Source organism: Rhopilema esculentum, chromosome 2 (assembly GCF_057945365.1).
Source record: "Rhopilema esculentum isolate cy_ngs chromosome 2, ASM5794536v1, whole genome shotgun sequence".
Classification (NCBI taxonomy): Eukaryota; Metazoa; Cnidaria; class Scyphozoa; order Rhizostomeae; family Rhizostomatidae; genus Rhopilema; species Rhopilema esculentum.
This window is the reverse complement of record NC_142816.1, coordinates 1583913-1599843: the sequence shown is the minus strand read 5'-3', so window position 1 is coordinate 1599843 and position 15931 is coordinate 1583913. Positions and strand designations below refer to the sequence as shown.

Sequence of the window (15931 nt, the reverse complement as noted above, 5' to 3'; positions counted from 1 at the left end):
TAAGGCCCTTGGTCAATTTCCCCTAAGTGGGGGCAAAGAAGGGGCAGGGGGAGTGGTGTGAACTCGCTAATGTCTTCTCTTGTGCCATCAAAAGAAAAGTGCCCCCCTTCAAAAAGTGTATCAGAGAGTCTTGATTGCAGTCAAAAAATAATCCTCTCCCCACTCTTGTTGTCAGATTATTGATCAAAAATCCGTGAAGCGACCTTTATGTATGGATGGCTCAATGGGTGCGAGAATGGCTCAGTGGTTAGGGTCACTGACTACAGTGGCGGATTTGAGGGGGGCAACTAGGGGCAGTTTCCCCTCCCTCACCGAGTTGAAGTAAGTCTGGCGCGCCTTTTTTGTAAATTGTGCGCCCTTTTCAAAATTTATAGGTTAATTTGCTTCAAGGATTACCTCAAAGTATACAACAATTACTGTGAAGATTTCCTTGTAAAGTGAATAAGGAGCCTTCTGTCAGTAGTTAGGGTCTGAAATTGTTGTATACAGCGTACACTCGTCAACATTTTTAGCGCCCGCACTACCAACTGCCCCTCCTTCAAATTTGCTCTGGATCCGCCCCTGGCTGACTACAGACCCAAGGGCCCGTGGTTCGAGTCCCTGACATGACCAAACTTTCACCCAGAGTGGGGAGAGTCGTCAGTTCTCTGTAATTCCAGGCATAGGAATCACGAGGTGTGGTCATATCGAGAGGAAGGACCAGGACACTTCTCGATAAGCATAGCTCCCCTGTGTCCTAAAACTACCTTCGGATGCTAGATAGAAACAAATAAACAAATAAAATAGAATAAATCAAATCAGGTGAATGCATATTTCAAGTGACAAAACTGGCGAAGGGCACGTTGCTGCAATCCTGGAAGCCTCGAATCAATGCAATTTGGACATTTCCAAGCTTTACTTCCAATCTTATGACTTTGCATCTTTCATTTCGAGCATTTATAAAGGGTGTCAATCGATTTTAAATGAAAAAGTTAAAGATCTACTGCCCAAGAAGGAAGATGTACCACATATCCCTTGCCACGCTCACAGAATGAACACATTTGTAGAGCTTAGCTGTAAAGCAAGCGAGTTGGTAACATCCATGTTCGACGTATTGCAAAGTCTATATGTTTTTTTCTCAAGCGGTACCAACCTTTCTGTGTTTAGCGAAATAGAAGGATCGCTGAAATTGAGAAACCTTTCGCAAACGAGGTGGGTTGCTCGATCAGAATCGATTGAAAGTGTTTGGATATCGTTGGAAGCTATCGTTAGTCTGCTCGAGCGATTTGCCGAGAAACTAGTTGACTGTAACAAAGAAACAAGCGAGCAGGCCAAAGCTTTAAAAAGAAAGTCCTTCCATTTGATTTCATCTATAGTTTGAGCTTCATGAGGTTTATAATGCGTAGATACAAAGTATTAATTGTCCAGCTTCAAGATGTTACTCTTTCTCTGGTTTCCTCCACTACAACTGCCTTGGAAAAAATACGAAATGTGGAAGATATCCAAAATCAGCTGCAGCAGCCACATCAATGGCATAGAAATTTCACATCCATCATTTTGACGAGTATGTGAGGTTCCACAGAAGAGGACTTGTGCCCAGACGGTTGGAGGAAAATCGAGATAGCGAAGCCATACTGTCATTTGACCTCTTCTATAGAAAGGAAGCCTTTTCTGTCTTGGATCAACTTATCAACGACAGCAAAGAAAACTGGAGCGAAGTTATGGAAAAAATGAGGCCATTCTCAATTTTAAAGCCACCTTGAGAAAAACCTAAGCGAAGAATTAGCCGAAGAAGTTACTATCTGGATCTGGAGCAGTACACCAATTTGACTTACGGCCTCATAAGAAAAATTCTTCAAAATTTTTTGTATAAAATTTTTGACCTCAGATTCAGATTGAGAGCAATGATTTTAGTCTAATTGTAAGTTTTCATTATCATATTGCTCACGATATTGATTTTATGACGAAACAAAGATAAAAACTTTATAAGGGATTTGACCGTGATTTGCGACTAGGGGGGTAAAGTTTCCCCCGGAACGATTTTTGCGGTCAAATCCCTTACAATTTTTCAAACTTCATTTCTCCGTAAAATCTAAAATACAAGCTGAAACAATATGAAAAATGGTATCCCGCCTAAATTATGGCGATAAAACCAAATCTGAGCTTAAAAATGTCGTATAATTAAGTTTCGATAAATTTCCAAAACGAGGTCGTAAGTCGAATTGGTGTGTTGGAAGCGCGAGTCTCTTAGCAGAGCTTAGCGTTTTAAGGGAAGAGCAGAGCAGTCAAAGAAATGTCTGTGAAAGAAGTAGCTGGTTATTCAACAAGTAAGAATACAATTTCCCATTATGTTTTGCAGTATTTAAATTTTTATTGACCGCACCTGTCACTGTTGCCAGCAACGAAAGATCATTCAGCAAGCTCAAGCTTGCTAAAACATAGTCTGCGCCACAGACCAAAAACTTCCGTGAAGTGTATGCTTCACGGAGAAGATTTTGGTCTGTGACGCAGGCTAGCTAAAACAAAGCTCCGCAGCACATTGCTTCAGGATGGCCTAGAATCGCTTATGATTATTTCTTGCGAGCATGACTATGCATGAGAATAAACTTGATGGAAGTGGTGAAACATTGGGCATAATTAAAAAGAAGACGTATTAACATTTGTGCTAAAAGTACCAACGAAGTATAGACAAAATAAGATATTGGTATTTTTGTTAAAAATGTTGCTCGCTATTAATCTTGCTTTTTCATTGCATTCTGACAGTTCAGTAACTTCAACTCAGTAACTATATAATAACATCTTTAACGTGTGTAAAAGGACAGAATTTCGTTAAGGAAACTTTTGCTTGTTTGCTGTTTGAATTTCATTTGCGTGCTTTACTTTTGTTCGCACCTTGAACAATTTATATGTAACATCCTGTCTTGTGATCAGCTCCTTTGTTCTGTTTTGTATAACTGTCCTAATTATCTTAATTGCTGTTGAGTAAAATATTTGTTGGCTTTTGTGAGTAATTCAGTCGTTTAATTTAGTCGTTAAGGTTTAGACGTGATTTCAGATGTTCGGATAGCCGTTGTTATTTCGAGAAGTTTAAAGCATACCAGTTTTGCCGAAGTGACCCGTTTAGTCGTTGTTGAATTAGATGAAACTATAAGAACCGTCGAGCCAAGAAATCAGAACACGCTTATTGAATTTTGTACTTTCTTTTACTGCCGAATCTGCGAACACAAGCCTGTAAAACCCTCGTAAACTAAAGGTTTTACACGTGTAATTTTTTTATAATTCAAAAAATATGTTTTACTCGGCAACCAAAGCATTAACACACCCCAAGAAAAATTTTTAGCGACCCCTTGACTCCTGTGACGATCGCACGCTAGGAAGGGGGGAGCCTCAACCCCTCATTTTTTAGCCCCCCCCCCTTCGTAGCGATAGTCACAGGATTGGAGTGCAAGCAGTTCTTTATCACGTGACCTCTCCTCATTTTGGAATCGAGGTTAATGGCACTCATGTCTTTCCATCTTAATATTCTAATCTTAATATTCTACCGTAGGGCCAATGGCTGCCGCCTAGCGGGCGTCGTAGGGGGCTAGTAAATCTATAAATGAAGCTACAACTTGAATTCACTTTAATTTTAAAACTTTGTTTAGATTTCAAAAATTGGAATTTCTAAGCATTAATATACCAAAAACAAAACTCCAAGTGTTTACCTTAATAGCGAGGAACAGTTGAAATAATAACGGCTACTAAACCAGTGGCGGAAATTGCGGGGGTGTGGTGGGGGGCAACCGCCCCCTAGGTTTTGCTAAATTGCGGTTTTGTCGGTAAAATTAAGTCATTTCTTGGCAAGTTTGCTTGCTTTGCTGGACATTGCCCCCCACCTCTACTTGAAAAATGAATTTCCGCTACTGTACTAAACAGCAAAAGACAAGGCCTGAGTCATAAAAATGCAAGCAATTAAACGTTATCTTTCCGTTTTGGCAATATAAAAACAGTATTGCCAGAGAGCCGTAAATAATTGCTACTCAAGACATTTTGATGGCGAAATGATTAACATCATGAACGAAGTAGTCCACCGAGAAAGCCGAGACACGAGGTGACAAAAACTTTTATACGAAAGAATTCTGAACGCTCCAATTCGTAGCAATATCAGATGAAATTGCCAAAACACAAAAACATGATCTAAAATAGCTCGAAACATACCTTTTTGACTCGTTCTGATAGCTAACTCTCACTGAGACGTCACGTAACAAAATAAACAGCATACTTGTATTGTGGCTTCACCAAGCAAGGGGAGACCCACGCTATGCCAAAACCTCAAATACCCCTAGATTAACCAAGGGAATGAAAACGCAACGAAGCATGCACCTCACCCTAGTTTTACAAATCAAATCCTCAGGAGGCCGAAAGATTCCCCGCATTGCCCATAAACTAGTAGAGCATTGCCCATAAACGCGAGGAAGCGTGGCACAAGATACCATAACGAATAAGAAATAATAACAATTTCAAGCGAGTTAGTTAAAGCTCAAAGCCCCTTGTGAAATTAACTGCACGTTAAATAAGACTGGAACAAACATCAACGATGGAAAGTCAAAGGATAAAGATAGGAACCACGGCAATTCTCACAACGTAATATCGTTCCTATAAGTAAAATAAGAAGACAAGAAAGCTAAAAAATTGAAATAAGAAGGCTTTTAATTTGCTGATGAGTTGTGTCTAACGCATATGCGCTTCGTGCAACCCACAGCTAGGCCCTGCTCCTCCGCCATTACACTGAACTTCAAGAAAAGCACCCGTGTCTCGAACGGATGCCCATTCCCCTGCACCTGTGTTTCAAGCGGCGGTGCTCCAACGAAAGCAACTTAGACCAAGTCATGTTAAATTTCTACTTTCCCATGGTGTTCTAAATGCCATAGTTGGTTTCTTATGAAAGAGGGACTAGATTGTTATTAATATAACATAATTTATCATCGGGAATCATTTATCATGATAGTGAAGGGTAAGAGTATGAGGTGACCCAGTGCAAGGCCATCTGCCACCTGTATATCACAGAGAAAGTTAGAGAACACATTATTCGGAGGTTCGTACCAAGAACATAAAAACATGGATATATGATTTACCAGCAACATTATCATTGCCTGGAACGTAGTTTGCAGTGTGCTCAATGATATTGAAGATATCTGATTTCTAAAAGATATCTATGGTATCTAAATATACCACGCGGGACATGGAGCGTTCACGTTAGGAACAGGTAACTGATATGGATCTGGAGAATAACATGCTCCCGGGCAATGCCCTTGAGCACTAAAGAGCTTGTAGTAAAAATAATGAAAAGAAAGCTGTGATCAGGTTCTGGATCCGGGGCTTACTTAATACAGGGGCAGCGGACAATGTTGTTAGGAACGCAAATCCCGCTGCTTTGGTATTAAAATCTCAGATTTAATAGCAAGATACCAGCAGATAGGTGCTCATCTCGAGGAGAACGAAGTAGCTTGATACGAAACAAAACAAATCGTATCGCGTCTGCTTGTATAGATGTACAAGACAGGTTGGCGATCCAAACTAGTCTGCCGCTCCTAACTCAATCTGCCGTACCAAATTGATTCAAACGTCGCGCCCCTCATGTACTTAATTCTCGAGTTAGGTTCGGCACATGAGAAGCGCGACGTTTGAACCAGGCCTTAGCGAACTACCAGTGCAAGATCGTTTAACAAATGAACTTTAAACGCATCTATAGAGCTTAAACAAATCTCGCCTGGAAGAACGGCAAATTGATTTTTGAAAGGCTTCTTGTTATTAATATATTTCTAATTGTAAATTGTTATATAGATAAGAAAAGAATTACGTCCGCAAAAAGGCGACCCACCAACCTTCATTAGGTCAAAGGTAAGACGAACCTTCAACAGTTAGATTGATTACATTTGAATCTTTTTCAACCTCTTTGAAGGCAGTCTCCCTCTATTAATGGGAATTAACCGCATAATACGAGTTAATAAACGCGGGAAAGTGCGCAGATTCCCTTTTTCTAGAATCGGGTGGTCCACACGTATATCCTTAGTAAGCTGTAAATGCCAATTTACATTAGCTATCTGCAAATTACCTTATGTTGTTTCCTACAAGGCCTTGCCCTAGCATATTTGTTTAAGTACGGTTATGCAGCTCGAGTCAAGCAATATTTTGCAGCATGAGTCACGCCATTTTGAGTGCATTCTTTCCCCTTCCAGCCCGGTTCCTCCTGTTTGCGTCTACTTTTTGCTATATACCTTTATATAATTCTACCCGCCTCTTCTTGCCTCTCTTCTTCTCACATAGTCATTTGATTGTGTGACAGGTGTATCAGTCTGATTTGCTGGGGTAAAAATCTAAGTCATTCTCCCCCCCCCCCCCTGGAACCAAACACCGACCATAGGGGTCCCGGCGATGGAATAAATTGTCATTTTCACTTGAGAAAGAACCTGTCGACATGGATGAATAAAGCCTTGGCCAAACTGGGCAACATTGTCGGGCAACATTCAAAAAATCATAATGTTGCTCAAATGTTGTCCAGTTTGGCCACCATGTCGGCCGACAAATTCATCAAGAAATTTGTTGCTCGAATGTTTGAACATGCTGAAACATTTTTCGGCAACATTTGTTGCTCAGCTCTATGCTGTCCAGTTTAGCCACATTGTCAGCCAACAATTCACCTTAATTTTCCATCTGAAAAACCAACTTGCACAGTGACGTATTGCAAAACAGTATGCTCTACTCGATTCAAATAAAATGGCCTGTCAAAATTTAAGCTTTCGAGTTGATTGTACCGAATGGGAAGAAAACCATGGAGTGGAAGGATAGTTTAGGAAGAATAAAAAGTCTCGTCTCAAACAAGTCCAAATGCAAGCTCTTTGAAAAAACAAATCAGCCAAATGCTACCCGCGTGCTCGACCATAGAGTGCTAAGCAACAAAGGTGTTGTGATGTCAAAATCAGCTTCCAGTAGCTGCAGCTTGCTTTCTATCTGCCATACTTATCCAAATTTTTGCTCAAATCAAATATGGCGCGGAAAATCACATATCAGATCATATTTGGCACGCTGTTTTGACAACATCATCGAAAGATGCTGCACGACAATGTTGCCCAGTTTGGCCACCATATTTCGGCGACAAAAAAATTAACAAAATTTGGAGCAACATTGTCGGGCAACAATGTTGCCCAGTTTGATCAAGGCTTAAATAGTGATTTTAATCGACCGGGGACGACATTAGATGGTCCAAATAAGATTGTTTATATTAGCAATCCGCTGAGGAGACGGACGGCCTTTTTGCAAAGGATGAAAACAAACAATCAGACAACAACACTGAAAAAAATTGACCAATAACTGAGCCTTGTGGAACTGCAAATCTGACTGGCTTCTTTATCTAATCCAAGCAGATCTGTAGGCCCTGTTATCTCAGTCACGGTTGCATTTGTGCCTTTCCAGATAATCATACGCACAAACTGCTTGAATTTGATAGCTCTTGAGTGTGGAATCATAGAGATGGGTGGAACCATTGAAATCAGACACCAGGTCTAAGCTGGCGGATCAGAACAAACTGGTAGGCAGACAATCATGGACTCGCCATTCAGCTTATTCAAAGGCTGTTTTAAAGGTGAGAAATACTTAAAGCTGATCTTTCTCTAATGGCTGGGTGTCGTGTAACACATAGGTATAGTATCAAGCCTAGTCTAGTCTTTTAGAAAAGTTGAATCACGCTTGGTAAAAAGTTCCAATTACTTTAGCAAATCCAAGGCAAATGTGTACCTTCTCGGCTAACGTGTAATGATTCGGTTTTTCGCGAACTTTATATAATTCACTATAAAATACTTTACAGCCAAGTCTTCCACAAGCACTGGTTGTTCTAAATTTGCCTTAACATGGCTCCAGTGGCAGACAATAAGGGGCGAGGGGGCGACCAACCCCAATAATTTGAAAGTAAAAGGAACAGCTTTGGTGCTAAAAGAATTTTAAAAGATAGCCACATATAATGCAACTTTAAAGCAGAATTCTTAATCACAACATCAATATTAAATGACTTAGATGGTAGAATGGGCGTACTCTATTGCAACATCACGAATTTTAACCCTTTAAGATTATTCTGCCATTTTGTTAAAGCAACTTTTTCTTAAACAAAATTTATGGGTTCTAGAAAGTCTAAGGATTCTAGGAAGTGTGTTCTCTTAAGCTAGTGTTAAATCCCCTTTGCATTAAGGAATAGTATTATTTTTCTAAATTCTCTTGATAAAAAAAAGTTTCCAGTCTAGAATAAGGCCCCATTCACACAACTCCCCTATCAAATGTTACTCATTTTTGTCTTGTCTGTACCTAACTCTGGTATGAATAGGATACATTTTAAATGCACATAAAAGGACAGAAATGGAAGCGTTTGAAGTGCTGCTGTCTATTGCGATTTAAAACTAGATACTTGTAAGAAAAGGAACAAAAATGATGTTCAGAAACATTTTGACAAGACAGAAACAATAGTATATTTCGTAGCTTGTGTACAGACGCTAACCTCCTTCGTGAGGGTTAGAGTCTGCACGCAGGCAATAAATTTACCAAACAAATAACTGCTTGAATCATGCTCTTCTAGTAGTGGAGTTTCTTATTATTTTTAGTTATTTCGGAATATCGAATGAAGAGTTGTTTAGAAGAACAAGTTTAAATCATATCATAAATAGCATTGATGAAGCAATCTCAATGGGCGTTGCCCATGTTTTCCGACAATGTAAAGGGCGCAGTTACGGAAAACAGTAAAGTGTCCGCCACTGCCCGGATAAAAAAGCATGCAACAAGAAAAATTCTCAATTTTCTTCCTTTCTAATATAATTTCTACGGGAGAGATCCGAAACTGATAATAAATGACCCTGTTTTAGAACGACTCCATTTTCACTGTCCTCATTAAAAAGATTTGTTCTTAAATGACTCCGTTATCGAATTATTCCTTTCGAATGACTCTGTTTTCGAATGACTCTGTTTTCGAATGACTCTGTTTTCGAATGACTCTGTTTTCGAATGACTCTGTTTTCGAATGACCCCCTTTGAACAGCTTTTTCAAATGACAGCGGTTTTGTATCAACTGGCCCTGTTCTCGACAATATTAATGGGAACGCAAAATGAAAACAGATCCATCCAGCTTCGCTTTTGTAAGATTATGGTGGTGAGGCTTGAGGTATAACATCACGCAGGAGAAAGTATATAGAGGGGGCTTATAAAATTATTGTAAAAATTAAGAAGACATTATTAAAAGACCTTGTTTATTTATGTAGGAATTTCTTAATGAGCATTTAATTAATTACTACCAAAAGTATGATTTTGTTGTGGTAATTCAATAAAACGCCATAGGCAACCTCAGATGGCAAAAATCAACAAACTGAGGGGTCCAATTCGATAATTTATGGTAGCAGTGGAGGCTTATTCGAGGGGGGGCTTATTGACAATTTGTAGTTCTAGGGGGGGGCTTATTCGAGGGGGGGGGCTTTTTCAAGAGGGGGCAATTCGAGGATTTAGGGTATGTTATTATGTTCTTAGACGAGTATAATGCAAGAAGGGGCGAGCAAAAGGGAGATGCTACAAAGAGCTAAAAGAGAGAGAAAGCTTATTCTAGAAAAAAAGAACGTAGCTGAGATTTTTGAATATCTGTTACAAAACGATAATCTAGGATTTATTGGAATGACAGGAAAGCTGAAAGAAAGAAGGAAACAGGTTCATTGGATGACACTTAGAGAGGGAGATGTTTTGTTGATAATAAATTTAGCTACATTTTATAAATTGCAGCAAGGGGAGTGGTATAAAGACGATAATGTTGAAAGAGGATGTTAAAATGAAACAACGATAGCCAGGAAATACTGGAGCTTTTAAGTATTCCAATGTTGTTCTATTAACAACTGTCATCTTTCCAGCGGAGTTTGGTTGTTTGAGCAACATTTAATGCTTTAAGGCTGCGCATAAATCTTGTTTAGATTGCATCAAATCGAATGATGAAAATATCATCTTTATTTCTTTCACCAGGTAGCGTCATGCTGCTATTTCTGACTCTAGCCATACCAGTGGAATCGACTGACATTCCTCTAGACTCATGCTTCCAAAAAATAGCCAAGGGTATCCCAAAGTGGCACATTTTTCACAAGCTGTGCAAGCCAATCATTATTGGACATAGGGGGAACCCTTCACATCGCCAGGAAAACACTATCGAGGGATTCAAGAGCGTGCAAGAATTCGGTGGACAAGGCTTTGAGCTTGATGTCGTCTTGACAAAAGACAAGAAGTTGGTTCTCTTCCATGATTCAAATGTGAAGGTAATTGGGATTTCTCTTACAAAAACTGGAATGTTTGGTTTTATGACGTTTTGGGGGAGAGAGGGGGGGTTGAGGATGGAGTCTTAGGTGGTCGAGAATGGTATGAGGTTTATATCTCGCAAGAATTTAATTATCGCAAATTATTCTGAAATCTACAAGTAATTAATCAACAAAGTTAATTGGAAAAAAGGAAGAATTGCCAGTTAAATTAATCATCTTAACAAAATACAGTTAAAAGGTTTCTTTTGTGAAAGAAAACACAACAGAAATGACTGGAAACATAGAAACATATAAGAAGTGATTTTTTCATTGAGAAGGGCTTTGCCATTGATAAAACAGCGTAAATCAGTTGTTCGCTTTCATCTGAGCAGCCAAACAAAGTGTTCTGACTTCGATAAAACAGAGTAATGAAGTGTTTTGCTACAGCGAAAGGAACTTTCTCTTGAAAATATATTCAACAAGTGTTTTGCTTTCAATGCTACAATAAAGCAAAGTATTCTGACTTCGATGAAACAGAGTAATGAAGTGTTTTGCTACAGCGAAAGAGCGTTTCATGTGTTTCGCCTTCAAAGGAATGAAACAGGCTGAAAGGGTACTTCAAAAACACATTAAACAAGTGTTTTGCTTTCAATGTTACAATAAAACAGAATATTCTGACTTCGATGAAACAGAGTAATGGGGTGTTTTGCTACAGCGAAAAAGCGTATCGTGTGTTTCGCCCTCAATGGAATGGAACAGGCTAAAAGGGTACTTTCTCTTTAAAAACACTTTAAACAAGTGTTTTGCTTTCAATGTTACAATAAAACAATATGTTCTGATTTCGACGAAACAGAGTAATGAAGTGTTTTGCTACAGCGAAAGAGCGTATCATGTGTTTCGCCTTGAAAGGAATGGAACAGACTGAAAGGGTATTTCAAAAACACATCAAACAAGTATTTTGCTACAACAATTGAGCGTAACAAAAGTGTTTCGCCTTCGAAGGAATGAAACAGGCTAAAAAGGTACTTTTGTCTTTGATCAAATACAAGTGTTTTCTTTCAACAAAAGAGAGGACCAAAGTGTTTTGTCTTGGAGCGAATGATACTGACAAACAAGTAAACTTTCTATGACGAAACACTGTACACAAGTGATTTGATTTTAAAGAAAGAACCCAAAAAGAGTTTTGATGATTTGAATGGAATGAAACAGATTGAAAAAATTCTTTTGCCTTTGATCAAACACCTCAGAAAGGTGATTTGCTTAACAAATTGGTGACAAAGTATTTTGCAATCTATTTCATATCCTTTCTTTCATAGAAAGTCACAGGGGTAGACCGCAAGATTCAAGACATGACGTCAGAAGAGATCAAAGAACTTAGATACACGACGTCAATTGAATATGGTATGTCCATTCTATTTACAAAGAATATTCCGCTAGTCTCCCATCTGTCTGTTCACATTCTATGTCTCATATCGTCGATCAACTTCCTATCTGCCGCATGATATTAATAAAGTTTTCCTCCTCCATTCGCTCCATCTACAAGTCCCTATTCTCTTCTCCGGCCTCACTGCCTTTCCTTTCTCTAACGTCAGCGTATTTTGGTCTAACAGATTTTGGTCTAACAGTTTTTTTGTCCTCGGTCAATGCAACACCAGAATCGTGTTCAAAAGAGCTCTAGAAGTTTGCTTCACCTATATGCCTTGATGCCTTTTATAACTACACTTTTGGTATATAGAAAGGGACGGTTTTAAGCTGCCATTCCGAGTTTCATGGTTAATGCAAAAATCAGGCATCTGCCGTTTTATTACTATATGTAATGACAAAAAGGTTAAACCTTTTATAAGGGATACGGCTGAATTTTTTCATTAAAATTATCGAAAAATGGTCTACAGGAGACAACTAAAGGCAGAGGTGAACTGAAGAAATTTTGACTTCAAAACAGTGGTTCAATTTGAAGAGCAATATAACATCAGGGATGTCACATAAATGACACATTCCGTTTTGTATAATGTTACTTAATATTCTAAATATTCTAAAGGTGATATTCTAAAGCTGTGAATTCATGTCTTTTGTATTTCAGGTTCAAAGACCTACACATTTAGAAGGCGTTTGAAGCTTACTTTTCTAGAAAGAGTCTTGAAATGGATGAAAAACAAAGATCTTCTTGTATTAATCGAGGTAAAGCCCTAAAGTAGTAGCTCGTAGCCAAATTACGTTTCTAGGTCCTCCTCCTCAGCTATACTGACAGTGAACGCAACATTTCCCCAGTCTGTTGTTTGTAGATAAAAAGGCTTAAACCCCTATTTGTGGCAAAAATATGGTGGCAGGTAAAACCAACTGCATACAAAAAGTGGCGTTTCTAGACGAGATTAAACAAAAAAAGGAACCTCCAGGGAGCAATTAGAGTCCCTTAGTGTCTATTGTTCTGATATGCATCTAATGTCCTGTTCACACTGCAAAAACTAACCCGGGTTCGCCTCAGGTTAAACTAACCCAGGTTAGTTTTGTGTAGTGTGGACGCAACTAACTCAGGCTCGACCTGGATTAATCTTACCCATCTCTGGAGATGGTTTCGCTCCTGGTCGAGCCTGGGTTAGTTTCGCCAGTGTCGTCTGAACGCAAACCAGGATCGAGCCTGGTTCAGTTTTACTCATGCACATGCGCATTACAAAACGCGCCATTTTTATTAATTGTGCGATTGATGTTGTGATTTTTTATTGCTGTGGTGTTGCTGGTCCAGAATATCCGAAAAATACAACTTTCAATTCCAAATACGTTTCATTTCTTTCAGATGAAACCTCTATTCCAAACACTTTATTCCTTTCAGACGAAACCTGATTTGATCGTGCTGGACGGAAATGCACAGAAGAACAGCAAAGAAACAGGAATTGCAGTTGCTAAAATGGTGAGGAGCTTGGGAATGGAAGACCAAGTGATCATCAACGGCTTTGATTACTATGCTGTCCTGTCAGCGAAACAGGTAAACACAATTTTCGATCACTCTCTGCGCTTAATAAATAAGAATCCATGGTTGAAGTTAGAAATGCAGCATTAACTCGAATTAATGCCCTCGGCTTCTAATTGTTTTGACCGGCGTTTATTCAACTTTTTGGCCAACATACTACACAAATCAAATTTGATGGAGGTTACAAGAAAAAACATATTTTTGCTATTCAATTTTTTCAAGACAAAATAAGTGATAAATAAACTAAGAAAACAAAAGTCTTTATCTTGATCGTATTCAAAGACAATTGTTCCGATATCACAAGGGCATGGAACTCTTTCATGAAGGAGATAGCAGATATAATCGGAGTGCAACGGCCGTTTAACGGAAAGTGGATGACAGGAAAGTAAAAAATGGACCTTTACCAACAGAAATCTCATCTACAACATGAAATTTTATCGCCAAGGTAATATAGAAAAGAGTATTGACAATATCAACCATTATATTACGTTTGTGAGGGCAAGAAAACTTACTGAAGAGGATGAAAGAGCTTCTGGCCGCTCGCTGGATAGAAACTCGAGATTAAAAAGTAACACATTTTTATTCTACGTTAAATAGTAGTTGAATTATTATTTTTTTTCCTAATTGAAATTTTTCTGTTCACCCTGTTAACTCCACCTAGATACGTTTTTCAGTTTTTAGACAACAATGCTATTAGTTTGCCATATAAGAATATAATTTACTAAACCATACTAGAAATCGAGAACAAGATACTCGAACTTGTGTTTGACCTCGAGTAAACGCCCTTGGTATTAAATTTAAAACAAGGAAAATTTCCCAATGTTTATTCAAGGCCTATTCTTAATACCAGCGAATATGTGAACCATGCTACTGCAAGGAAAGAAGGGGTAGGTTGCTGAAAATGCAATGAAGGTTGAATAAATTCGGCTAGTAGATATGGCTCAAGTTGAATATTCAAGTTTGAAGAATCAGTCGTATTTCTTATGACATCTGAAGTCTAAACAGCTACAAAAGTAGTGCATCGGTATATTCATTGAAAGGTGCATTTGTACAGGCGAAAAATTTAATAGACTATGTTAGGAAGTTTTTGCTCACTTCACGTACCTGGGCTCTACTCTAGGACCTCGTTTAAACTGTGCCGGATAAAATTTATCCGCTTAAAACTTGTTCGGATTGATTTACGTTTACACTGTGCTGCACAAATTTTGTCCACTTTGCCCTCCTGTTTACACTGTGCCCGATAACTGCAGTCACATGACCTAAATTATGCACACAGAACGCCCAAAATGAAGTCTTCTCTGGGAAACAAAATAATAACGAAATTCCTGCCAACGTAAAAAGGCTTCATTCTCTCTTCAGAATCATTTGCTTCTTTTTTAGACCAAATCCAAAGAAATTGTCAATATAAATTAGGCCTAGTTTGTTTTAATAGTTTGTTCTTGAAACAAAATGACACTGAACTAGCAACGAAGGTAGGGAAAGCTGACAAAGATGCCAATTTTACGTGGACTGGCAAGATACTGCACTTTTAACACAAGTATTTATCGACAACAAGGCAGCCAATATGGCGAAAGGTCTTTATTGGGAGACAGTGAAAACTAAATTGGATGAAATAGCCAATCGCTTTCGAGCAAGATACGATGTGGATAAAATTTATCCGGATAAAAGCGTTTACACTGTACCACATAGCTATCCGAACTAATTTAATCCACTTTCTCAGGTGAACTAATTTTGTTCGGATAGCCGCTCTCAAATTCGTGCGGATAGCGTAGGTCTAGTGTAAACGCGACGCCTATCTGAACTAATTTTGATCCGGATAAAATTTATCCGGCACAGTGTAAACGGGGTCTAGAAATAGGCCAAGTCACGTCACGATAATGAAAACTAACATTAAAACTTTCTGCCATTTTAGGAGTTTCCAAGATTAGTGGTTGGTACATTTGTTTATGCTGAGCTATTTAGCCAGGAACCTGAAACTTATGGCATGCTGAAAGATCAGTTCAAAAGGTTGATGCCTGGATTGGAAACATGCCTTGATGAACTACCTAATGACAACAGCACATTCGATTTTCTATACAAAAGCGGCACCCTTGAAAAGTCGATGGATGCAAACTACAATATGATCGACGCGCGCATCTTCAACAACATCAAGTACGGCGGAGCGCCAAACGCTGACTCGTTCAAGATGATTAAGAAGAACTACGGGAGGCGGTTTGTAACAGGGGCGGGTATCTTTTACCCACTAGGGTTTGAAGAAAGCGTAATAAGCCAGTTTGAGCCTGTGTTCAAAGCCTTGGTACATGCAGGTGCAGATATTCTTGTCACTGATGATCTCCGGAGGACCAAACAGCTTGTCCGTGAAACGCTGAGTGATAGCTGCCATGCACAGAAAAAAGCGGTGAAACGGCGAACCAAATCGAGGCTGCTCAAACATGATTGGATCTAGTTATCAAAGCTCTTGCTGACAGAAACAAGCAATTTAAAATAATGTTGATACATCAAATTTGAAAATGTTGATGATAACAGGCAATATCACTTTTGTGGGCTCCTTTTCTGATTTTCTTTTCCCTCTTTATGATATGAAATGTTATGAACAGTTATGATACTAACCTATTCATGATTGTCGAATTCTTTCATGATTATGTTATGTGATCCAAGATTAGCAGGCATTTCAAGGGTAACCTCTTTCGACGTAATGGAA

The 15931-nt window shown here is 38.8% G+C and overlaps 1 protein-coding gene across 2 annotated transcripts; it reads left to right on the top strand.

The window, feature by feature from the left end:
• Positions 1-2178: 2178 nt before the first annotated feature.
• On the top strand, positions 2179-15757 carry LOC135695713 (uncharacterized). Of its 2 annotated transcripts, none has more exons than XM_065214888.2 (6): positions 2179-2306; positions 10000-10286; positions 11582-11666; positions 12346-12443; positions 13093-13245; positions 15143-15757. In XM_065214888.2, exons 1-6 carry the CDS (start codon positions 2273-2275, stop codon positions 15674-15676), a joined length of 1191 nt encoding a protein of 396 aa, XP_065070960.2. In that variant the 5' UTR covers positions 2179-2272; the 3' UTR covers positions 15677-15757. The 2 variants fall into 2 exon arrangements, with proteins under 2 accessions (XP_065070960.2, XP_065070957.2); XM_065214885.2 differs by lacking the exon at positions 2179-2306 and adding an exon at positions 6441-7600.
• Positions 15758-15931: the final 174 nt, after the last annotated feature.